At 42.4% G+C, this 25,492-nt stretch overlaps 1 protein-coding gene across 1 annotated transcript in view; it reads right to left on the minus strand.

The window, feature by feature from the left end:
• LOC120051783 (receptor-type tyrosine-protein phosphatase zeta-like) overlaps positions 1-17,845 on the minus strand; it is a 57,665-nt gene extending 39,820 nt beyond the window's left edge. Inside the window, exons 1-6 of the mRNA XM_038998673.1 lie at positions 17,830-17,845; positions 17,561-17,740; positions 16,863-17,014; positions 4,809-4,904; positions 3,869-3,935; positions 88-245 (exon numbers count right to left, since the gene is read on the minus strand). Of these exons, the coding sequence (XP_038854601.1) occupies positions 88-245; positions 3,869-3,935; positions 4,809-4,904; positions 16,863-17,014; positions 17,561-17,740; positions 17,830-17,845 (669 nt within the window). The remainder of the gene's footprint in view (positions 1-87; positions 246-3,868; positions 3,936-4,808; positions 4,905-16,862; positions 17,015-17,560; positions 17,741-17,829) is intronic.
• Positions 17,846-25,492: the final 7,647 nt, after the last annotated feature.

Raw genomic sequence — 25,492 nt, forward strand, 5'->3', positions numbered from 1 at the left:
TCTGTACTAACAAAAACAATATTTCTACACACACTCTCTGCTTTTTTATATACACACACACACACACACACACACACACACACACACCTGCGTGTCAGAGATGGCCACAGTGTTCTTGAAGACAATCCACTCCACGGTATCAGTGCAGGGTGGGATGGTGAGGGAGCCATTGTAGGTGAAGTACTTATCTGTTGAGTTGGGAAGGAGGCCACGGAGAGAGAAGGGACCCACCATCCCACTCTTACCTTGAGAAAAGGAGGGGAGAGGAGAAAAGAGGGGGACATGTGTAAGATGAAAATGCACGGAAGGCAAAATAAAGTAGTGAGAAAGAGAGGATAGACAACATAAACATCAAATGTTTCATTATCATGATACAGTGAGATAGTGGGTGTATGACTGTGGGGTAGAGTGGCACTTGACTTTAAATCTGTACAAAGAAGTTTGTACAACTACCTTTCATAAGAGCTTGACATTACCCACAACATTGAGCTGATGCACTGAAGTCCTCTGTAACGCCTACTTGCATGACAAACTTCAACTGCCATTAGCATGAATTAACTACACTTAAGCCATAAGGCAAGAGGAGGTGTGGTATATGGCCAATATACCACAGCTCAGGGCTGTTCTAACGCACGATGCAACGCGGTGTGCGTGGATACAGCCCTTAACTGTGCTATATCGGCCATATACCACAAACCCTGAGGTGCCTTATTATATAAACTGGTTACAAAGGTAATTAGAACAGTAAAAATAAATGTTTTGTCATACCTTTCAGCCAATCAGCATTCAGAGCTCGAACCACCCAGTTTCTAATAGCCCAGGCTATGCAGACTTTTAATTAGTACTGTGCAGTAATAAATCTATAATGAAACGCAAACTAGGGGTTATTAGCTACGCTTGGATAATGTGGCTTTGTGTTTGGTTAACTTAGTGTGGCGCCCCGGCCACACTTAGTGTGGCCGGGGAATGCCACTATTTGTGTGCCACACACCACAACCAGCAGATTAGGCTGCAGCAAGCTAGCTTCTACTTGGTACTCATCCCGGATCCGGGAGCACCCTCATCAGTAAAAAAGCTGACTAGCATAGCCTAGCATAGCGCCACAAGTAAATACTAGCATCTAAATATCATGAAATCACAAGTCCAAGACACCAGATGAAAGATACACATCTTGTGAATCCAGCCATCATTTCCGATTTTTAAAATGTTTTACAGGGAAAACACAATATGTATTTCTATTAGCTAACCACGATAGCAAAAGACCCAACTTTTTTTTTTCACCATTTTTTTACTGCATAGGTAGCTATCACAAATTCGACCAAATAAAGATATAAATAGTCACTAACCAAGAAACAACTTCATCAGATGACAGTCTTATAACAGATTTATTGTATAGCATATGTTTTGTTAGAAAAATGTGCATATTTCAGGTATAAATCATAGTTTTACATTGCAGCCACCATCACAACTCTCACCAAAGCAGCTAGAATAACTACAGAAACCAACGTGAAATACCTAAATACTCATCATAAAACATTTATGAAAAATACACGGTGTACAGCAAATGAAAGACAAACATCTTGTGAATCCAGCCAATATTTCAGATTTTTTAAGTGTTTTACAGCGAAAACACAATATAGCATTATATTAGCTTACTACAATAGCCTACCACACAACCGCATTGATTCAACATAACGTTAGCGATAGCGAATAAACCAGCAAAAGATATTAATTTTTTCACTAACCTTCTCAAACTTCACCAGATGACAGTCCTATAACATCATATTACACAATACATATATGGTTTGTTCGAAAATGTGCATATTTAGCGGTACAATTCGTGGTTGAACAATGTGAATAAGTAGCCAAAATTCAAACAATTTGTCCGGAGATATCTTGGAGAGGCACCTAATCTAATCAATAACTAATCATAAACTTGACTAAAAAATACAGGTTGGACAGCAAATTAAAGATACACTAGTTCTTAATGCAACCGCTGTGTTAGATTTAAAAAAATAACATTACTACGACATACAGCTTACGTTATAGCGAGACAGCGCCGAAATTAATGGCGGAATATTAGTCTAAACATTTTCGACAGAAATATGAATTAACATCATAAATTGTTCCTACTATTTGATGAGCTTCCATCAGAATCTTTTACAAGTTGTCCTTTGTCCAGAATAATCGTTGTTCGGTTGTAGAATGTCGTCTTCATCTGTGGAATTAGCAGCCATGTGGCGCAGAAGTGCCCAACTAACCATAACGCAAAACAAAGAAATACCGAAAATCGCAATATACTGATATAAACTGATATAACTTGGTTTAAAATAACTACATTATGATGTTTTTAACACATATATCAAATTAAATCAGAGCCGGAGATATCTAACGTATAAAACAAAAGCTTTTCAGAGCGCAATGCAGACGTCCCTCTTGCGTCAGGCCAGACCATGAAAAGACCAGACCTTCCGTTCCAAGCGGTCTTGTTCGGCCTCAGATCTAGCTAGACACCCCATTCCAACTCTCACTGCCTACTGACATCTAGTGGAAGGCGTATGCAGTGCATGTAGACCCATAGATTCGATGCAATTTAATAAACTGACCCTGGAACAGAGCCCTCGATTTCAGATTTTTCAGTTCCTGACAGGAAGTTTGCTGCAAAATGAGTTCTGTTTTACTCACAGATATAATTCAAACGGTTTTAGAAACTAGAGAGTGTTTTCTATCCAATAGTAATAATAATATGCATATTGTACGAGCAAGAATTGAGTACGAGGCAGTTTAATTTGGGAACGATTTTTTACAAAGTGAAAATGGCGCCCCCCCTATTGAGAAAAGGCTAGGTTGCAGTGCCACGTCCTGCACCTGAAGCCACTCCGCGTCGTTAAGGTGTCCGCATACATAGGTTCGGTTTGCTCTTAGCAGAACTCGACTAGGCCAAGTGAACATCTCGTCTCACATAGTCCCTAAAGACCCTTGCTTGAAAAACGAGAAAAAAGCTGCAATATTAATGTTGTTTGTTCCTCTTGAGATGCCATATCAACAACATACCCAATAACACTTCCTCAAAATAGTTTGAATCAATCAAAGTTAAATCAAGAAATATGTCATTAATTTTTACATTTTTGCAAGGAGGTCTTAGGTCGTGCAATTTTAAATTAACTAAGATGTTTGGTGCAGTATTTTTCAAGGGAAAAAATGTACATGAAAAGTAGTTGTCTAGTTGAAAGACAAACTCTTCATTGAAGAATCCCTACTGTTGACCAATCACTGACGAAGGGGCGTAGACTTCGGCTACGAACTTCGGTTTGCCTCAAGAAATAATTGTGTGTGCTAAAACCCTACCAACCCCCAAAACAAACAAAAAAACGTCACAAAATGTAGTCGCAATATATGTGCAAGCTGTTTTGACTGGGAAGTATACACTAAGCTTTAGGCTGCAGCACAGTGGAGACATTTAAGGTGCTGTTTCAGTTCCACAGGGGAGGAGCTCCTTGCTGGATGCCGGAGGCTGAGCTCTACAGACATTTGGAGCAAGCCCATGCACATCGACTTTCCACCGGAAGAAAAAACTGGAAAGAACAATTGGCTGGTAAGCTGGATAGCAGCCCAGCTATTTAGTCTCTTAAGTTAAGTTCCAGTCTAAATTAAGTTTATCCCCTGTGTGTGGGAGTGGTTTTGAGTGACATTTTTTGACCATCCTTTTTGTGAACCCATTTATTTGAATAAATACGCCATTGTTCTTGTCAATGTTCCTCATCATTGACATCCTACCAGCCACGCCTAGCAAGTCGTTACATTAAATACACTATTTTAAGGTGAGCATTGGAGGAGTTTAAGGTTACTGTAGGTCAGGTTGGCATACCGAATCGGCTGACCCTGTTGACTCCGTCGATAATGGACATGTAGTTGTCATTGTCTTCGATGCCTGTCTGTAAAGAGGGAATGGAAACAGGTTAGTCAGACCTCTCAAAAGTCTACAGTGGCTTCCTCTCCTCTCCTTCACTTTTTTTGTGTCCCTACATTTTTAGGCTGCTTTCAAGCTGTGACCCGCTAAACTGAAGCTAACACTGATGCTAAACTAAACTGAAGCTAACACTGATGCTAAACTAAGCTGAAGCTAACAATGATGCTAAGCTGAAGCTCACACTGATGCAAGCTAATAGCTAGAGACTGTATAATCCACTGCTGAACCCAAACTCTATAATGCATGTCTAATCTGTGCTCAGTCTGATACTGTGGTGGGTAATCAGTTCCACTATCCTGTCCCCTTTGATTTCAGGGTCGGTAGCGGAGTGTAGCCTAATCTAGGGGCCTCGTGTGGAATAATTGTACAACAAATAATAATAATACTAGCATAGTTTTTTTTCTAAATTATGCTAGCTCACGAGGCCCCTTGATGATGTGAGCCAATTGCCTCTTCTACCTAATGGTAAGTCATGCCATTGCAAGTAGATATGTCATCCCTCATCGACTATGAAAAACCTTGCTGGTATGGGGGGGAAATTATCCACTACACACTCTTGACTCAGGTCACACACACACACACACACACACACACACACACACACACACACACACAAATGCATAAACACACAGACAGCGCAAATACACTCTTCCTGTCAGTGTCGACAGCTAATCTACTAGAGTACCTACCTTCCTGAACCCCCTCCGGAACATCAACTCCACCCAATCTACCTATAGTACCTACCTAAACCACGCCCCGCTGGAGCAACACTTAACACACTATTTGCTCCAGACATTTATTACATGGCCATAGCAAGTCAAAACATACAAACACACACCTCTAACAGCACAGAGAGAGCTGTGATCCTGCCCCCGTCCTTGATGGCCTGGTCTATGGACTCAAAGTGAAGCGCTTCATAACAGTAGATCTGCATCTGGAACAGATAGAGATAAGGTACAGGAGATGGTTGATATCCTATGTACTGTCATTGAACACTACAGTCGTGGCCAAAAGTTTTGAGAATGACACCAATATTCATTTTCACAAAGTAAGCTGCCTCAGTGTCTTTAGATATTTTTGTCAGATGTTACAATTGAATACTGAAATATAATTACAAGAATTTCATAAGTGTCAAAGGCTTTTATTGACAATTACATGAAGTTGATGCAAAGAGTAAATAAATAAATAAAAGAGTAAAATAATAATCTGCAATCCGCCCTGGCATGCTGTGAATTAACTTCTGGGCCACATCCTGACTGATGGCAGCCCATTCTTGCATAATCAATGCTTGGAGTTTGTCAGAATTTGTGGGGTTTTGTTTGTCCACCCGCCTCTTGAGGATTGACCACAAGTTCTCAATGGGATTAAGGTCTGGGGAGTTTCCTGGCCATGGACCCAAAATATCGATGTTTTGTTCCCCGAGCCACTTAGTTATCACTTTTGCCTTATGGCAAGGTGCTCCATCATGCTGGAAAGGCATTGTTCGTCACCAAACTGTTCCTGGATGGTTGGGAGAAGTTGCTCTCGGAGGATGTGTTGATATCATTCTTTATTCATGGCTGTGTTCTTAGGCAAAATTCTGAGTGAGCCCACTCCCTTGGCTAAGAAGCAACCCCACACATGAATGGTCTCAGGATGCTTTACTGTTGGCATTACACAGGGCTGATGGTAGCGCTCACCTTGTCTTCTCCGGACAAGCTTTTTTCCGGATGCACCAAACAATCGGGAAGGGGATTCATCAGAGAAAATGACTTCACCTCAGTCCTCAGCAGTCCAATCCCTGTACCTTTTGCAGAATATTAGTCTGTCCCTGATGTTTTTCCTAGAGAATAGTGGCTTCTTTGCTGCCCTTCTTGACACCAGGCCATCCTCCAAAAGTCTTGCTGCCATTCCCGAGCAAGCTCTCTACTGGTGGTGCCCCGATCCCGCAGCTGAATCAACTTTAGGAGACGGTCCTGGCGCTTGCTGGACTTTCTTGGGCGCCCTGAAGCCTTCTTCACAACAATTGAACCTCTCTCCTTAAAGTTCTTGATGATCCATAAATGGTTGATTTAGGTGCAATCTTACTGGCAGCAATATCCTTGCCTGTGAAGCCCTTTTTGTGCAAAGCAAAGATGACGGCACGTGTTTCCTTGCAGGTAACCATGGCTGACAAAGGAAGAACAATGATTCCAAGCACCACCCTCCTTTTGAAGCTTCCAGTAAGTTATTCGAACTCAATCAGCATAACAGAGTGATCTCCAGCCTTGTCCTCGTCAACACACACCTGTGTTAACAAGAAAATCACTGACATGATGTCAGCTGGTCCTTTTGTGGCAGGGCTGAAATGCAGTGGAAATGTTTTTTTTTGGATTCAGTTCATTTGCATGGCAAAGAGGGACTTTGCAATTAATTGCAATTCATCTGATCACTCTTCATAACATTCTGGAGTATATGCAAATTGCCATCATACAAACTGAGGCAGCAGACTGTGAAAATTAATATTTGTGTCATTCTCAAAACTTTTGGCCACGACTGCACACTGATTTCAATATGGACTGGCTTTCATCAGGCTGACCGCTCAAGAAACAGCTTCAAACTATAACCAGTGCCTGCAACCTGGTTCAGGTTATCAGTCAACCAACCAGAAATGAAATCATCAACAAATATTGATCACATCTTTACTAATGCTGCAGAAATTTGCTTTAAAGCAGTATCCAAATCCATTGGATGTAGTGATCACAATATAGTAGCCATATCTACGAAAACCAAAGTTCCAAAGGTTGGGCCTAATATAGTGTATGTTGATGGTGTAAAGAATATTTGCTAATGAGGAGTGTAATGAGTATAATGGGGAGCAACCAGATGTGGCACTTGACACATTTATGAAATTGTTTATTCCAGTTACTAAGCATGCACCCATTAAGAAAATAACTGTAAAAACTGTTAAATCCCCTTGAATTGAGGAATTGAAACAGTGTATGGTTGAGAGGGATGAGGCAAAAGGTATGGCAAATAAGACTGGCAGCACAACCGATTGGCAAACGTGCTGCAAATTGAGAAATCATGTGACTAAATTGACTCAAAAGAAGAAACTACACTATGAAACAAAGATAAATGACAAAGAATGATAGTAAAAAGCTTTGGAGCACCTTAAATAACATTTTGGGCAAAAAGGCAAGCTCAGCTCCATCATTCATTGAATCAGATGGCTCATTCATCACAAAACCCACTGATATTGCTAACTACTTTAATGATTTTTTTCATTGGCAAGATTAGCAAACTTAGGCATGACATGCCAGCAACAAACGCTGACACTACACATCCAAGTATATTTGACCAAATTATATTATATATTATATAGAAAGACAAGCATTGTAATTTTGAATTCCGTAAAGTGAGTGTGGAAGAGGTGAAAAAATTATTGTTGTCTATCACCAATGACAAGCCACTGGGGTCTGACAACTTGGATGGAAAATTACTGAGGATAATAGCGGACGATATTTCCACATCTTCAATTTAAGCCTACTAGAAAGTGTGCCGTCGGCCCTGGAGAGAAGAAAAAGTCATTCCGCTACCTAAGAATAGTAAAGACCCCTTTACTGGCTCATATAGCCAACCAATCAGCCTGTTACAACCCTTAGTAAAAAAAAATTATAAAAAAAAAAAAGTGACCCGTTTCAGGAAACTAAGCGTAGGTCGCAGGTCACTACTTCACAGGAGAGACATTTGAACGTAAACTTTTTTTTATCAAAATGTTTTTTTTTGGCAGAAATGCCTTCTCGAACATGTGAACTTTCATGTGCCTTAATAACAAACTTGTATGCCATCTGTAAATACGAATACAATTGTTAAATGACGAGCCTAGTTGGTTAAGCCAGAGAAAAAGTCAGCAACCTTCCCGCTAGCCATGATTGGCTGAGATAATGAGTGAGCTGGAAATGTCGAGAGATGAGTTTGGATTGGTCTGCCATATAGCACGCTGCTGTCTATTTGAGCTGGTCAGTATGTGTAATTAATCCTAATGTGTTTTTTTAAATCGCGTAGTAAAACTTAACAACAAAAAAAAGACTCCACAATGCAAGTATCCATTTCAATAGAATGTCACTGCAACAACTGTTTCAGAGCACTCTCGTTTGAGTGTGCCAGAGCGCAGAATAACTGATGAATTTACAAACGCTCAACACCGGTTGAATATGGCCAGTGTCAGTAAACGTCGGCAAAAAAGAGTAATTAAATTGTTGCCAGGAGCACAGTTAGTCACCAACGCTCTGGATAACATGAAAACAGCCTAACCAGCTCTGCACACCAGCATTGCACACGGTCAGTGTGAACCAGAGTGACTTACCACAATACAAAACAGGCTACCTAAATATGGCTCCCAATCAGAGACAACGACAAACACCTGCCTCTGATTGAGAACCATATCAGGCCAAACACATAGAAATAGACAAACTAGACAAACATAGAATGCCCACTCAGATCACATCCTGACCAAACAAAACATAGAAACATACACAGCAAACTATGGTGAGGGCGTGACACTGCACATTTGTAGGTAGATGAAACTTACCTGATCATGATGCATAAAAAAATTATATTACGTTTTACGTTTCATTTTCTTTTCATTATTAACTTATCTTAATGTTCTTTTGTTGTTTGCAGGTGCACTATCCTTCTGACTCTATGCAGCCAGGTCCCATCTACTTTTTAACTCCTCGCTAGTGTGGCTTGTTTGGTGTCTCCTGTGAGGGAATACCACAAAAAGTCAACTACTTGATTAGTAGTCATCAACTACAGGCACAATTTCTTCACCAACTACGGAGTTGGGGAAACACGTGTGGACCTGAATTGTGATAACTGCAGTGGCCAAAATAAGAGCAAGTTTGTGCTCTGGTATTGTGCCTGGCGAACCATGCACAAGCTCCACCACAGTCTGGACCTTCACTTCCTGATCACATGCCACACGAAGTTTGCCCTTGACTGGTGCTTCGGCCTCATCAAGCAGCGCTTCAGAAAGACCAGAATGAACACTTTGTCTGAGATTGCTGGTGTTGTGAAGGACTGCACTGTGACAGGGGTCAACATCCCACAGCTGGTTGGACTGGAGGATGGTACGGTGCTGGTGGAAAGCTATGGCTGGCAACAACACCTGATTCTGTACTTCAGGCCGGTGCCACAGTTCAAGCAGTATCAGCACTTCAGGAGAATATAATTTTCATTGCATTGCATGAGGTTATTCTTCTTATCTAAACTTGGGATGTGAATTGATGTTGTGCAAGGTTGTAGTGTCTTCTAAATTTCGATGCTCTGGAGCCTGGTGGTTGTCGCCAAGGAGTGTTTGGACTCAGTCGGGACCAGGTTTCAGCTGCTGCCCAACGCGGACATCCTTCCTGCCATAGATGGTTTCCCTGTACAAGCACCACCTGGACTGGACACAGCTAGACAAACATATGTTTTTGAGAAGATCAGGGAGTTTTGCGACGAAGAGGCTTTGGACATCGCATGCCCTGCACCAAAGTCAAGGGCAGGACAGAAACAGGCTCTCCGAACATAGATTCCCTTGTTCATGCGTGGTTCGGACAGACCATCAGCACTATCTGCAGTGCCTCTATTCAAATGACTCTCTCCTAACACACAAGTGATATCCTGCTGCTCAGCCACTTTACCCCTGATTCTATGCATATAACTACCTCATCTATCACTGATATTGTTATTGATATTGTTCTTGTACTGTATATGATTATATTTATATTGACACTATTTCTGATATTGCTACTATGCAAGTAACAATTTGGCTGTGCCGTTTACACTTTCTGTAGAGACCCATCCACTTGGCAATATGTGGCTGGGGGTTATAGCATTTATTTCACATGACCCCTCAATTTAGACAAGTGTGTCTGGGTAAGCGTCATCTAATATTTATGAAATATTTTTATCTGGACACTTTGTTATTAACATGACATTTTTCCTTATTGTAGGCTACTACTTTTCCACTTTTAGTCTTAATCTTTCCTACACTACTCACTGTTTAGCACATGACCTCACATGTGAATCCTTAAAGAGACGGGTGGGGCTGGCTTAAGAGGGTGTGAACAATGCTGAATGGGTGTAGACAATGGAGAGCTCTACAGTAGGTACCAAAATATTAAAAGGCCATTTTCTGAAAAGTGAGTTTATCAACTTTCAAAGCAGAATTACTTTCCCATTGTTCCTAAAAAATCCAATTTCAAATTTTGCTTCATAAGACGGTCGGTCACAAATGCTGTTTGACCAGATACAATGCTATTTTATAGTACACAAATTGACAACAGACTTTCAGAATGCTTATAGGGAAGGACATTCAACAAGCACAGCACTTACACAAATGACTGATGATTGGCTGAGAGAAATTGATAATACAAATATTGTATGGGCTATTTTGTTAAGACTTCAGTGCGGCTTTAGACATTATCGATCATAGTCTGCTGCTGGAAACACATACTTTTTTCCAGCAGCAGACTATGATCGATAATGATTTACACCCCCTGCTATATTGTGGATAAAGAGTTACCTGTCTAACAGAACACAGAGGGTGTTCTTTAAATCGCAGCCTCTCCAACATAATCCAGGTAGAATCAGGAATTCTCCAGGGCAGCTGTCTAGGCCCCTTACTTTCTTCAATCTTTACTAACGACATGCCACTGGTATTGAGTAAATCCAGTGTGTCTACGTATGCGGATGACTCAACACTAAGCACATCAGTTACTATAGCAACTGAAATGACAGCAACACTTAAGAGCTGCAGTTAGTTTCAGAATGGGTGGCAAGGAATAGGTTAGTCCTAAATATAAAAAAAACTAAAAGCATTGTATTTGGGACAAATCATTCACTAAACCCTAAACATTGTAATGAATTATGTGGAAATTTAGCAAGTTGAGGTGACTAAACTGCTTGGAGTAACCCTGGATTGTAAACTGTCATGGTCAAAACATATTGATACAACAGTAGATAAGATGGGGAGAAGTCTGTCCATAATAAAGCGCTGCTCTGCCTTCTTAACAGCACTATCAACAAGGCCGGTCCTACAGGCCCTAGTTTTGTTGCACCTGGAGTACTGTTCAGTCATGTGGTCAGGTGCCATAAAGAGGGACTTGCAGTTGGCTCAGAACAGGGCAGCACGGCTGGCCCTTGGATGTACACAGAGAGCTAACATTAATAATATCCATGTCAATCTCTCCTGGCTCAAAGTGGAAGAGAGATTGACTTCATCACTACTTGTATTTGTGAGAGGTACTGGCATGTTGAATGCACCGAGCTGTCTGTTTGAACTACTGGCACACAGCTCGGACACCCATGCATACCTCACCAGAGGTCTCTTCACAGTCCCCAAGTCCAGAACAGACTATGGCAGGCACACAGTATGACATAGAGCCATGACTACATGGAACTCTATTCCACATCAAGTAACTGATGCAAGCAGTAGAATCAGATACAACATTTAAAAAAATATAAAAATATGCCTTATGGAACAGCTGGGATTGGAAAGAGACATAAACACAGACACAGACACATGCATGCACACACATGATAAAATACGCACTATACACACACGTACACGTGGATTTTGTGTTGTAGATCTGTGGTAGTAGAGTAGTAGCCTGAGAGCACACTTATTGTGTTGTGAAATATGTTGTGAATGTATTGTAAGGTTTTTCAAATTGTACAACTGCCTTCATTTTGCTGGACCCCAGGAAGAATAGGTGCTGCCTCGTCATTTCCCGTCACAACTTGTAGACTTGTTTACGTGCTGCTGTGCGGTTCGTTGCTAATGTTTCTTTCCTACCTGCCAACTTTACGGTTTTTACTTTTTAATTACGGTTTTATATATATTTTTTTTCACCTCGCTCTACTTTTTCATTCAACTTTTTCACCCCGGATGCTTTATCTGGACATGGTCCGACACGCCCTCCACCACCCGAAGCTAAGTAGTAACATTAACATTATGCCTTCTTATTGCAGTCGCTGTACTCATAATATACAGGAGAACGATGGATCACCTTATGGCGAGGATAGCCGTGCTGCAAACCCAGCTTCAGGCGCAATCGTTAGGTAAGGGTAATTTAAGCGTCTGTGCCACCAATAAGTACAGACTGTAGTATAAATCCCCTTGCACAGTCCCCGCAGCCGGACAATTTTCTCATGGCTTCTGGAAGGAAATGCTGTAGGAATGCTCAAACGGTGTCGCTCATTCAGCCGACAGAAACTTTCAACCGGTTCTCCCCATTAAGCAACGAGTCGGAGTCTGAGTCAGAGTCTTCTCTGGTCTCTCTTCCACCCGTTACGGGGTCTGAGACGCCGAAGCCTCCCACCATTAGGTCTGACAAATTGAACACCCTAGTCATTGGCGACTCCATTACCCATAGTATTAGACTTAAAAAGAATCATCCAGCGATCATACGCTGTTTACAAGGGGGCAAGGCTACCGACGTTAAGGCTAATCTGAAGATAGTGCTGGCTAAGGCTAAAACTGGCAGTGTAGAGAGTATAGGGATATTGTTATCCACGTCGGCACCAACAATGTTAGGATGTAACAGTCAGAGGTCATCAAGCGCAACATAGATTCAGCGTGTTAATCAGCTAGAAAGATGTGTCGGCATCGAGTAATTGTCTCTGGCCCCCTCCCAGTTAGGGGGAGTGATGAGCTCTACAGCAGAGTCTCACAACTCAATCGCTGGTTGAAAACTGTTTTCTGCCCCTCCCAAAAGATAGAATTTTTAGATAATTGGCCCTCTTTCTGGGACTCACCCACAAACAGGACCAATCCTGGCCTGCTGAGGAGTGACGGACTCCATCCTAGCTAGACGGGTGCTGTCATCTTATCTATGAACATAGACAGGACTCTAACTCCTCTAGCTCCACAATGAGATAGTCTGCTGCCTGACCTGCACCCTGTTAGCCACCCTGCCAGCTTAGTGGAGTCTGCCATTAGCATAGTCAGTGTAGTCAGCTCAGCTATCCCCATTGAGACCGTGTCTGTGCATCAATCTAGGTTGTGCAAAACTAAACATGGCAGTGTTCGCCTTAGCAATCTCACTGGAATAAAGACCTCCTTCATTCCTGAAAGAGATTGTGATATCTCACATCTCAAAATAGGGCTACTTAATGTTAGATCCCTCACTTCCAAGGCAGTTAGTTATAGTCAATGAACCAATCACTGATCATAATCTTGATGTGATTGGCCTGACTGAAACATGGCTTAAGCCTGATAAATTTACTGTGTTAAATGAGGCCTCTCCTCCTGGTTACACTAGTGACCATATCCCTGCGCATCCCGCAAAGGCGGAGGTGTTGCTAACATTTACGATAGCAAATTTCAATTTACAAAAAATGACTGCGTTTTCATATTTTGAGCTTCTAGTCATGAAATCTATGCAGCCTACTCAATCACTTTCTATAGCTACTGTTTACCCTAGATGAAGTCGCACCCCTAAAAACAAAAAACATTTGTCATAGGGATCTAGCTCCCTGGTATACAGAAAATACCCGAGCCCTGAAGCAAGCTTCCAGAAAATTGGAACGGAAATGGCGCTACACCAAACTGGAAGTCTTCCGACTAGCTTGGAAAGACAGTACCCGAAGAGCCCTCACTTTTTCCAACTTAATTAAGGAGAATAAGAGCAATCCAAAATGTATTTTTGATGCTGTCGCAAAGCTAACTAAAAAGCAGCATTCCCCAAGAGTGGATGCCTTTCACTTCAGCAGTGATAAATTCATAAACTTCTTTGAGGAAAAGATCATGATCATTAGAAAGCAAATTACAGACTCCTCTTTAAACCTGCGTATTTCTCCGAAGCTCAGTTGTCCTGAGTCTGCACAACACTGCCAGGACCTAGGATCAAGGGAGACACCCAAGTTTTTTAATACTATATCTCTTGACACATTGATGAAAATTGTCTTGGCCTCTAAACCGTCAATCTACATACTGGACCCTATTCCAACTAAACTACTGAAAGAGCTGCTTCCTGTGCTTGGCCCTCCTATGTTGAATATAATAAACGGCTCCCTATCCACCGGATGTGTACCAAACTCACTAAAAGTGGCAATAATAAAGCCTCTCTTGAAAAAGCCAAACCTTGACACAGAAAATATAAAAAACTATCGGCCTCTATCGAATCTCCCATTCTTATCAATTTTTTTTGAAAAAGCTGTTGCGCAGCAACTCACTGCCTTCCTGAAGACAATCAATGGATACGAAACACTTCAGTCTGGTTTTAGATCAAAGCACTGAGACTGCACTCGTGAAGGTGGTAAATGATCTTTTAATGACGTCAGACCAAGGCTCTGCATCTGTCCTCATGCTCCTAGACCTTAGTGCTGCATTTGATACCATCGATCAGCACATTCTTTTGGAGAGATTGGAAAACAAACTGGTCTACATGAACAAGTTCTGGCCTAGTTTCGATCTTAAATGTCAGAAAGATATCAGTTTGTCTCTGTGGATGGTTTGTCTTCTGACAAATCAACTGTACATTTCGGTGTTCCTCAAGGTTCCGTTTTAGGACCACTATTGTTTTCACTATATATTTTATCTCTTGGTTGGCTCATTCGGAAACATAATGTTAACTTTCACTGCTATGCGGACGATACACAGCTTTACATTTCGATGAAACATGATGAAGCCCCAAAATTGCCCTCCCTGGAAGCCTGTGTTTCAGAAATGAGGAAGTGGATGGCGGCATTTTTTTAAACTATAAAACTCGGGGAAAAACAGATATGCTGCCTGTTTCTAGGTCCCAAGAAACAGATCTTCTGGTGGATCTGACAATTCATCTTGATGGTTGTACAGTCATCTCAAATAAAACTGTGAAGGACCTCAGGGTTACTCTGGACCCTGATCTCTCTTTTGACAAACATATCAAGCATATTTCAAGGACAGCTTTTTTCCATCTTTGTAAAACATTCCAAAAATCTGAAACTTTGTCCAAAAATGATGCAAACATTTTTTATCCATGCTTTTGTCACTTCTAGATTAGACTATGGCAATGCTCTACTTTCCGGCTACCCGGATAAAGCACTAAATAAACTTCAGTTAGTGCTAAACACGGCTGCTAGAATCTTCACTAGAACCAAATAATGTGATCATATTACTCCAGTGCTAGCCTCTCTACACTGGCTTCCTGTTAAGGCTAGGGCTGATATCAAGGTTTTACTGCTAACCTACAAAGCATTACATGGGCTTGCTCCTACCCATCTTTCCGATTTGGTCTTTCCGTACATACCTACACGTATGCTACGGTCACGAGACGCAGGCCTCCTTAATGTCCCTAGAATTTCTAAGCAAACAGCTGGAGGCAGGGCTTTCTCCTACAGAGCTCAATTTCTATGGAATGGTCTGGTCTGCCTATCCATGTGAGACTTGCAGACTCGGTCTCGACCTTTAAGTCTTTATTGAAGACTCATCTCTTCAGTAGGTCCTATGATTGAGTGTAGTCTGGTCCAGGGGTGTGAAGGTGAACAGAAAGGCACTGGAGCAATGAACCGCCCTTGCTGTCTCTGCCTGGCCGGTTCCCCTCTCTCCACTGGGATTCTCTGCCTCTAACCCTATTACAGGGGCTGATTCACTGGCTTTCTGGTGCTCTTCCATGCTGTCCCTAGGAGGGGTGCGTCACGTGAGTGGGTTAAGTCACTGACGTGATTTTCCTGTCCGGGTTGGCGCCCCCCTCGGGTTTGTGCCGTGGGGGAGATCTTCGTGGGCTATACTTGGCCTTGTCTCAGGGTAGTAGGTTGGTGGTTGAAGATATCCCTCTAGTGGTGTGGGGGCTGTGCTTTGCCAAAATGGGTGGGGTTATATCCTGCCTGTTTGGCCCTGTCCGGGGGTATCGTCATACAGGGCCACAGTGTCTCCCGATCCCTCCTGTCTCAGCCTCCAGTATTTATGTGCAATAGTTTATGTGTTGGGGGCTAGGGTCAGTCTGTTATATCTGGAGTATTTCTCCTGTCTTATCCTGTGTGCATTTAAGTATGCTCCCTCTAATTCTCTCTTTCTTTCTATCTCTCTCTTCTCTTGAATGACCTGAGCCCTAGGACCATGCCTCAGGACTACCTGGCTTGATGACTCCTTGCTGTCCCCAGTCCACCCGGTCATGCTGCTGTCCAGTTTCAACTGTTCTGCCTGAGGCTTTGGAACCCTTGCCTGTTCACTGGATGTGCTACCTTGTCCCGGACTTGCTGTTTTGGACTTTCTCTCTACCGCACCTGCTGTCTCTAACTCTGAATGATCAGCTATGAAAAGCCAACTGACATTTACTCCTGAGGTGCTGACCTGTTGCACCCTCTACAACCATTTTGATTATTATTATCTGACCCTGCTGGTCATCTATGAACATTTTAACATCTTGGTTCTGTTATAATCTCCACCCGGCACAGCCTGAAGAGGACTGGCCACCCCTTAGAGCCTGGTTCCTCTCTAGGTTTCTTCCTAGGTTCCGGCCTTTCTAGGGAGTTTTTCCGAGCCACCGTGCTTCTACATCTGCATTGCTTGCTGTTTGGGGTTTTAGGCTGGGTTTCTGTACAGCACTTTGTGACATCGGCTGATGTAAAAAGGGATTTTTAAATGCATTTGATTGATTGATTGATAATAGGGATCCATAATAAATACAGAGACAAGATACAGGATATTGTTGAGATCCTATGTACTGTCATTGGGAGTAGGCCGAAGGCTGGGCGATATATACTATTTTAAGGTATACTGGAATGGATCCACATACCGGTATGGATTTTTATAATACCGTTTATTACAATATATTTTGATACAGTGTTAAATAAATGAAAAGTTCTACAAATTGGACTACTTAACTGTTAACTTTATCCTAGTTTGTTTGATTATAAAACAATCAGAATGGAGAAATAATGAGTGAGTGTCAGGTCTTACCTCCAGGGGGTACTTGACCCCACTGAGACTGTGCTCGGAGCCCTCTGAGGAAGCGTTACAGCGGCCCCAGTGGAAGGTGATTCTCCCCACCTTAAACCTGCCCCTCAGCCCACCTCCACTCACATAGAAGTCCCCCTCTGGGTTCACCGCCACTGGAGAGAACACACACAGAGCATTATTTGAACCCATTAACCAATATACACATACACCCACACACAGTATATTGATGTGGCCTGAAGCCTGCCAATGGAGAACACAAAAACTCTTGCTCTCACGTGTACATGCACATACGCGCACATTCACACGCATATTTACATTCACAGCATGTAGGGTATTATATTTCATGCCAATTTCATACCAAGAAAGGGAAAAACACCTTCAATTATCTCCCCACCAGAACCAAGTAATTGTACCATCAGTTTAAAAAGTGCCATAAGTATACACTATAACAACAATGCTCAATATTTGTATATATTATAATTAGACTGTAATTAACTATAACAACAATGCTCAATATTTGTATATATTATAATTAGACTGTAATTAAGACCCAGACCACCAGGCTCAGAGACAGGCAGTGTGGCTACTGAATAGCTAGCTGACTTAATGGCTGATTATTTTATTGTATTACTTTAGCTTTACAGTTTCATTTCTGGCTGGTTTTATGATGAGGCTTCTGGTGACCTGAGAGCTCATACCGGTCTTGCCGTCATTCTTGATGGTGGTCCTATCAGACATCGCCTCCTCCCAGCCCTCAAACTTCAGCTTTTGGAACTGAACTTTGACCTGTGTCAGGTCCTCCTCGATGTTGATGGGCGACTGTCTAGCATTGCTGCATGATGGGTACTTGTTGGCCCAGTTGTTTTGGTTTAGAGTCCCTGCCGAGAGAGAGTTGAAATGTGTTTAATGCATAGTAGAAACATATTTGGTGGTGCCTCAGCTATATGAACTTGCCCAAAACAAGTACATATGCCGTTATCCATTACAAAACACAACCCAGTTGTTTTCCCTTTTTCGGAAGTTTACTCTGGTTTCTTCCTCTCTAATCACGCACTAACTGGTTGCAGGTGTGCTCCTGTGGGAAGCTAATGAGTTAATCACCTTCAGGTGTGTCTGCTTTGATGGGATGTCACTGGGGTGATAGAGGGTAGTGCGCACTGCCCATAGACTGTTCACGCCGCTGTCGCAGTCTGGAACCAAGAGTACCCTGAACAGCTTCTACCCCAAAGCAATAAGAATGCTAAATAGTTAGTTAAATAGTTACCAATAGCTACCCGGACTATCTGCATTTACCCTTTATGCACAAACTTTTTTGACTAATCACAAATACGCTGCTGCTTCTGTTAATTATCTATCCTGTTGCCTAGTCACTTTATTCCTTGTTATATGTACATATCTACCTCAATTAACTCGTACCACTGCACATCGACTCAGTACTGGTGCCCCTTGTACATAGCCAAGTTATCGTTGCTTTTATTATTATGTGTTATTACTTTTCTATTATTTCTTGTATCTCTGCATTGTTGGGAAGGGCCCATAAGTAAGTATTTCACTGTTAGTCTACACTTGTTGTTTACAAAACAAGTGACAAATAAAATTTGATTTGAAATTTGATTTAGAACTGTGGAGTTTCTCAAGCCATTCCTGGGGGACCCACAGGGTGTGCACTTTTAGGTTTTATCCCAGCACCGATACCTGATTCAAGTTATCGTGGATTGGATGATTTGTTGTGCAGTTGAATCGAGTCCAATCCAATTCTTTCAGATCAACATAAAGAGCTTAGGGGAAAGGGCTAGGGTTGATCTGGGGTTGTGCATAGCACTGATGTGCCTATTCCACACGATAGAACAACTTCATGCAATGCCAATGTTTCATGTTAGGACTAATATGTTGGTAAATACTTAAATTAACTTTCATTCAACATCTGCTCTTGGTTATTCTTTGCTTTGAATGTTCCAACTGGAATCAACTAAGGGGCTGGCAATATCATTTTGAGTGTAAATCAAATCAAACTTTATTTGTCACACGTGCTGAATAAAACAAGTGTAGACCTTACCATGAAATACTTACAAGCCCTTCACCAACAGTGCAGTTCAAGAAGAGTTAAGAAAAGATTGACCAAATAAGCTAAAGTCAAATATAATAAAATGTAACACAATAACGAGGCTATACACAGGGGGTACCTGTACCAAGTCATTGTGCGGGGGTACAGGTTAAAGGTAATTTGTACATGTAGGTAGGGGTGAAGTGACTATGCATAGATTATAAACAGCGAGTAGCAGCAGTGTACAAAACAAATGGAGGGGGGGGGGCCGGTGGCCCTTTGATTAATTGTTCAGCAGTCTTATGGCTTTGGTGGAGAAGCTGTTAAGGAGCCTTTTGGTCCTAGACTTGGTGCTCCGGTACCGCTTGCCGTGCGGTAGCAGAGAAAACAGTCTATGACTTGGGTGACTGGAGTCTCTGACAATTTTATGGGCTTTCCTCTGACAACGCCTATTATATAGGTCCTGGATTTCAGGAAGCTTGGCCCCAGTGATGTCCTGGGCCGTACGAACTACCCTCTATAGCGCCTTACGGTCAGATGCCGAGCAGTTGGCATACCAGTCGGTTATGCAACCGGTCAGGATGCTCTCGATGGAGCAGCTGTAGAACCTTTTGAGGATCTGAGGACCCATGCCAAATCTTTTCAGTCTCCTGAGGGGATAAGGTTTTGTCATGCCCTCTTCACGACTGTCTTGGTGTGTTTGGACCATGATAGACAGTTGGTGATGTGGACACCAAGGAACTTGAAACTCTCGACCCGCTCCACTACAGCACTGTTGATGTTAATGGGGGCCTGTTCGGCCCACCTTTTCCTGTAGTCCACGATCAGCTCCTTTGTCTTGCTCACATTGAGGGAGAGGTTGTTGTCCTGGCACCACACTGCCAGGTCTCTGACCTGCTCCCTATAGGCTGTCTCATCGTTGCCGGTGACCAGGCCTACCACTTGGTTGTATGGGCGTCCTAAAGTGGTCTTTGAGTTGCTTCATTGCTTCTACTGTAACGCAACTTATCCTGTCAAGCCTGGTTGCCAGTCTGTTTCTCCTTTAGCCAACACCTAGCCTATGTCTGGCATGGCACAGACATAGGCTAGGCTAAAACAAGAACACTCACCCATACATCAATGAGTATGGGTGTAGTTTATTTCACTTGCCTTGAAGTTTCCACCAGATATATTTGGGATGCAATGCTTAGGCTTATGTAAAGACACCTTCTGAAGGGATCAGACACACACGCACACTTCATTTCTTCTACATTTTTGTCTCTGCATTGTTGGGAAGGGTCCGTAAGTAAGCATGTCACTGTTAGTCTACACGTGTTGTTAACAAAGCAATTTGATTTGATTTACTAGCAGCATTTTATTTCCTTTTCTAACTGAATGTACTGTAAGTCCTGGGGTCCACATACTGCAGATAACCATCTGAGCCAGAGGACAATGTGGCTGAATGAGGTCATACTGGGTTCTGGGTCAGACCATTAGCATGTCAATGGCTACACACACACACACAGCAGCAGCAGAGGGGACATGATGCAACAGTCTATTCTCCATCATCTGTCTGTTGTGGGCAATTATAAGTTGCTGCTGGTGTGTGTGTGCGTGTGTGTGAGGGAGAGACCCTTTTCGACAAAGTATCAAATGAGGCCACACCAATACAAGTAGCTATTGCACAGTTTAACAGCCTGTGTCACAATATTGTAGATATTTGGATGTTGGAAAAATATGTTATTGAACTTCACATAAAAGTTTTATAGAATGCTATGTGAAAAACGAATAAATACAATTTAAAATAAAATGAATTGACGGCCATAATGTGTGCATTGCGGAACTATTCCAGGATGAATCTGTGTGTACACCACGTTGAGGCTCAGATGAATCTGTGTATACACCACGTTGAGGCTCAGATGAATCTGTGTGTACACCACGTTGAGGCTCAGATGAAGGGAGGTAGGATAAATGCTTGGTTAAACTTCAGTTCTTTCCATTCAACGAGAGGAGTGCATCTCTGCAAGAGTAACCGAAGTATATTTTTGTCTTTCAATAAGTTGTTGTTGGTATAGTCTGGCTAGGACAGTTCTAGTTAAGTACTGTCCCTCTACCTAGTAGCCTACTTGTACTTGTGGCTGTGAAGTGTTGCAACATTGACTTCAACTGGTTTAAGGTCAATTTGTTTAACAATGACTCCACAGGTGGTTAGGAGTGGAGTGGCACTCTGGCGGAATTGGGGTTAGTGGTTAGCTTTAGGGTTAAGGTTAGCTTTAGGGTTAAGGTTAGCTTTAGGGTTAAGGGTTACGGCTATTTTCTATAACCCCTAAATCTAACCCTCATCTTAACCTTAATCAGTAACCCTAACCCTAGCCACAAACCTTACTCCAAACCTAACCCCTAAACTTAAAATAGCCTTTGAATGGAAATAAATTTTAGGTCCCCACGAGGATAGAAGAACAAAACGTGTGTGTGTTTCTATGTGCGTGCGTGCGCGAGTTGAGTGAGTATGTGATCAATAACTACTCTAGTATTTTGAGCTGCCAGTGACATGTAGACTCGTATTTTGAGCTGCCAGTGACATGTAGACTCGTATTTTGAGCTGCCAGTGACATGTAGACTCGTATTTTGAGCTGCCAGTGACATGTAGACTCGTATTTTGAGCTGCCAGTGACATGTAGACTAGTATTTTGAGCTGCCAGTGACATGTAGACTAGTATTTTGAGCTGCCAGTGACATGTAGACTAGTATTTTGAGCTGGCAGTGACATGTAGACTAGTATTTTGAGCTGCCAGTGACATGTAGACTAGTATTTTGAGCTGGCAGTGACATGTAGACTAGTATTTTGAGCTGGCAGTGACATAGCGTTCATTAATCACCGTATTCTTATCGGCAGACTCAACAGCCTTGGTTTCTCAAATGACTGCCTCGCCTGGTTCACCAACTACTTCGCAGACAAAGTTCAGTGTGTAAATTCGGAGGGCCTGTTGTCCGGACCTCTGGCAGTCTCTATGGGGGTACCACAGGGTTAAATTCTCAGACTGACTCTTTTCTCCGTATACATCATATATCAACGATGTCGCTCTTGCTGCGGGTGATTCCCTGATCCACTTCTATGCAGACGACACCATTCTGTATACATCTGGCCCTTCTTTGGACACTGTGTTAACTAACCTCCAAACAAGCTTCAATGCAATACAACACTCCTTCTGTGGCCTCCAACTGCTCTTAAACGCTAACAAAACCAAATGCATGATTTTCAAACGTTCACTGCCCGCACCCGCCCGCCCGACTAGCATCACTACTCTGGACGGTTCTGACCTAGAATACATGGACAACTACAAATACCTAGGTGTCTGGCTAGACTGTAAACTCTCCTTCCAGACTCATATCAAACATCTCCAATCCAAAATCAAATCTAGAATCGACTTTCTATTTCACAACAGAGCCTCCTTCACTCACGCCGCCAAACTTACCCTAGTAAAACTGACTATCCTACCGATCCTCGACTTCGGCGATGTCATCTACAAAATAGCTTCCAATACTCTACTCGGCAAACTGGATGTAGTCTATCACAGTGCCATCTGTTTTGTCACCAAAGCCCCATATACTACCCACCACTGCGACCTGTACGCTCTAGTTGGCTGGCCCTCGCTACATATTCGTCGCCAGACCCACTGGCTCCAGGTCATCTATAAGTCTATGCTGGGTAAAGCTCCCCCTTATCTCAGCTTAATGGTCACGATGACAACACCCACCCGTAGCACACGCTCCAGCAGGTATATCTCACTGGTCATCCCCAAAGCCAACACCTCCTTTGGCCGCCTTTCCTTCCAGTTCTCTGCTGCCAATGACTGGAACGAATTGCAAAATTGCTGAAGCTGGAGACTTACATTTTCCTCACTAACTTTAAACATCAGCTATCTGAGCGGCTAACCGATCGCTGCAGCTGTACATAGTCCATCTGTAAATATTGTTTTTATTTACTTTGCTGCTCTTTTGCACACCAGTATCACTACTTACACACCATCATCTGATCATCATCATCTGCTCATCTATCACTCCAGTGTTAATCTGCTAAATTGTAATTACTTTGCTACTATGGCCTATTTATTGCCTTACCACCTCATGCCATTTGCACACACTGTATATAGACTTTCTTTTTTTTCTATTGTGTTATTGACTGTACGCTTGTTTATTCCATGTGTAACTCTGGGTTGTTGTTTCTGTCACACTGCTTTGCTTTATCTTGGCCAGGTCGCAGTTGTAAATGAGAACTTGTTCTCAACTAGCCTACCTGGTTAAATAAAGGTGAAATAAAATAAAAAATAATTAAGAATAATAGTTGCTTGTGACTGGCTTGTCTTGCATGTGTGTGAGTAATGAAATAACAGATAACCACGGAGAGAGTGAATTAATGTAAGATTACTCAAGAAATCTGTCATGAATTTTGACGTTTTTGCAGAGGATATCTTTGTCTAACTAAGATGTTTAGTGCAGTATTTCTACATTTTAAAATGTGCATGAAAACATCTCTCGTTGAATGACAACAAAGACTTTATTGAAGAATCCCTACTGTTGACCAATCACTGACGAAGGGGCATAGAATTTGTCTCCAAACTTCGGCTTGCCTCCAGAAAAAAGGAGATCTTATACATTTTGTTCAATGAGATAATGTCAGTCAGTTTACATGACTTTTATGAGTTATGAAGCCTTTATGCGCTTTATGTGCTTATTTCGATTACATAAATGCTTAAATTCACAAAAAAGGACGTCAGCTGCTGAAAATTATCTCATAGAACAAAACGTAGAAGATCTCCTAAGCCTGTGTTTATCACAGACCTATTTTCAGCATTTATCCTACCCCCCCCCCCCCCCCCCCCCCCCCCCAAAAAAACATGAATTCCCCCATAGTCTTTGGCCAACAAGCCAAGGCAGAGTTAGCCTCCGTTAGTGCCTACAAAAAGACACCATTACTGTTGCTTTCTATGCAAGTCATAGTGACTAGTTTGGTTTCATAAATAGCTTTTTAAACAGGGACGCTGAAGATACCTGGGAATTAATGTCCTATTTGAAAATCATCTGAACCCATTCCAGTTTCCCTCCTTGGTCTCATTTGGGGATTTGCATTTGAATATGTTTAATTAATTTGATCTTCATGAATCCTAAGATGTTTGACAGAGTGGTTTGGTATTGTGTGTGGAGAGAGAAACCAGGAAATGTATTGGTTATCATTGGAGGCCATTTAGGGCCTCGTTCCAATAGGAAATGGCATGGCCTCGCTCTCTCTCCTTTTCTACATGACCACTGGTAGGTGAAAAGACTGGACAAGTTTAAACTGAAATGCTTTAAATGATTAAGTAGGCATATTGGCCTATGCTTGGGTTATCAGATGGGGAGATGACACTAAAGTTCAGGTCAGAATATGACCCTCAATTTCTTTTCAACTAATGTTGACAGCATCTAAAAAATATGCACAATACTGTGACACAAGCTGTTAAACTGTGCAAGAGATAGTGTATTGGTGTGGTCGCAATACACTATCTCTTGCACAGTTTAACACACACACACACACACACACACCAGTGGAGGCTGCTGAGGAGAGGACAGCTTTTAATAATGGCTGGAATGGATTTGGTGGAATGGTGTCAACCACATGGAAACCTTGTGTTTGATGTGGTTGATACCATTCTATTGACTCCATTCCAGCCATTATTATGTCCTCCTTTCAGCAGCCTCCACTGACACACACAACCCCCCGGGACACCTGGGTCTCTCTTCGAGGTACTCTGCTTTAGTTTTTTTCAGCCATGGAGAATTCCCTGGTGGTGAGAGAATTCCCTGTGCTAGTCTCTGGGACCCATATTCGGAAAGTAGGGCACATTGAGCTCCTGGTCAGGAGCTGCTGTTTAGCCTAGCAGTGCTTGTCTGATCTGTTTTGGATGAGACATGACATGGGTTAGGAGTAGCCATTACAGCATAGACTGTGTAGCAAAAATATGTGTATTTCTCTTCAATTACAGTAGATACAGTTTTATATTATTGGGATGATAATATTATATGCAGAGTTGCCAAAGAGTGAGTAATAAAGCATATTCTACAAAAGAGATGTATACTTTTGCATGGAAATTTACTATGAATATTTACTATGACCCTCAGGCAGTGGCACACAATCATCTATCTTTCTTCCCCATCTATCTCGTGTTCTTTCACTAGATATGACAAGGAAAACTATCCTCTCTCTTCCCCCTCTCTATCACTCTGTTCTCCCCTCTCTCACTCTCTCTGCCACTGTCTAGACTTCCCCCTACCCCAACTCTCTCTCTCCCGCTTCCCTTTGCTCTCTTTACCACACAGCTCTCCCATACCTCCCCTCTCGTCTCGCTCAGCGTCACAACAAACTGAATCTGCTTGACACACGAGACTGGCACAACAATGGGGGCATTATGGGGCCAGGGGGCAGGCAGACAGGGACACCCCTCATCCTGACTGCCAATGCCAGCTTAAACATGCCCCAGCCCCTCCCCCACGCCCCTGCCCGGCTGTCCTTGATAAACTTTGATCTATAGGCCTATTGCATAAATAGCATCAAGAGAGAACCCAGTGC

Source organism: Salvelinus namaycush, chromosome 8 (genome assembly GCF_016432855.1).
Source record: "Salvelinus namaycush isolate Seneca chromosome 8, SaNama_1.0, whole genome shotgun sequence".
Taxonomy (NCBI): Eukaryota; Metazoa; Chordata; class Actinopteri; order Salmoniformes; family Salmonidae; genus Salvelinus; species Salvelinus namaycush.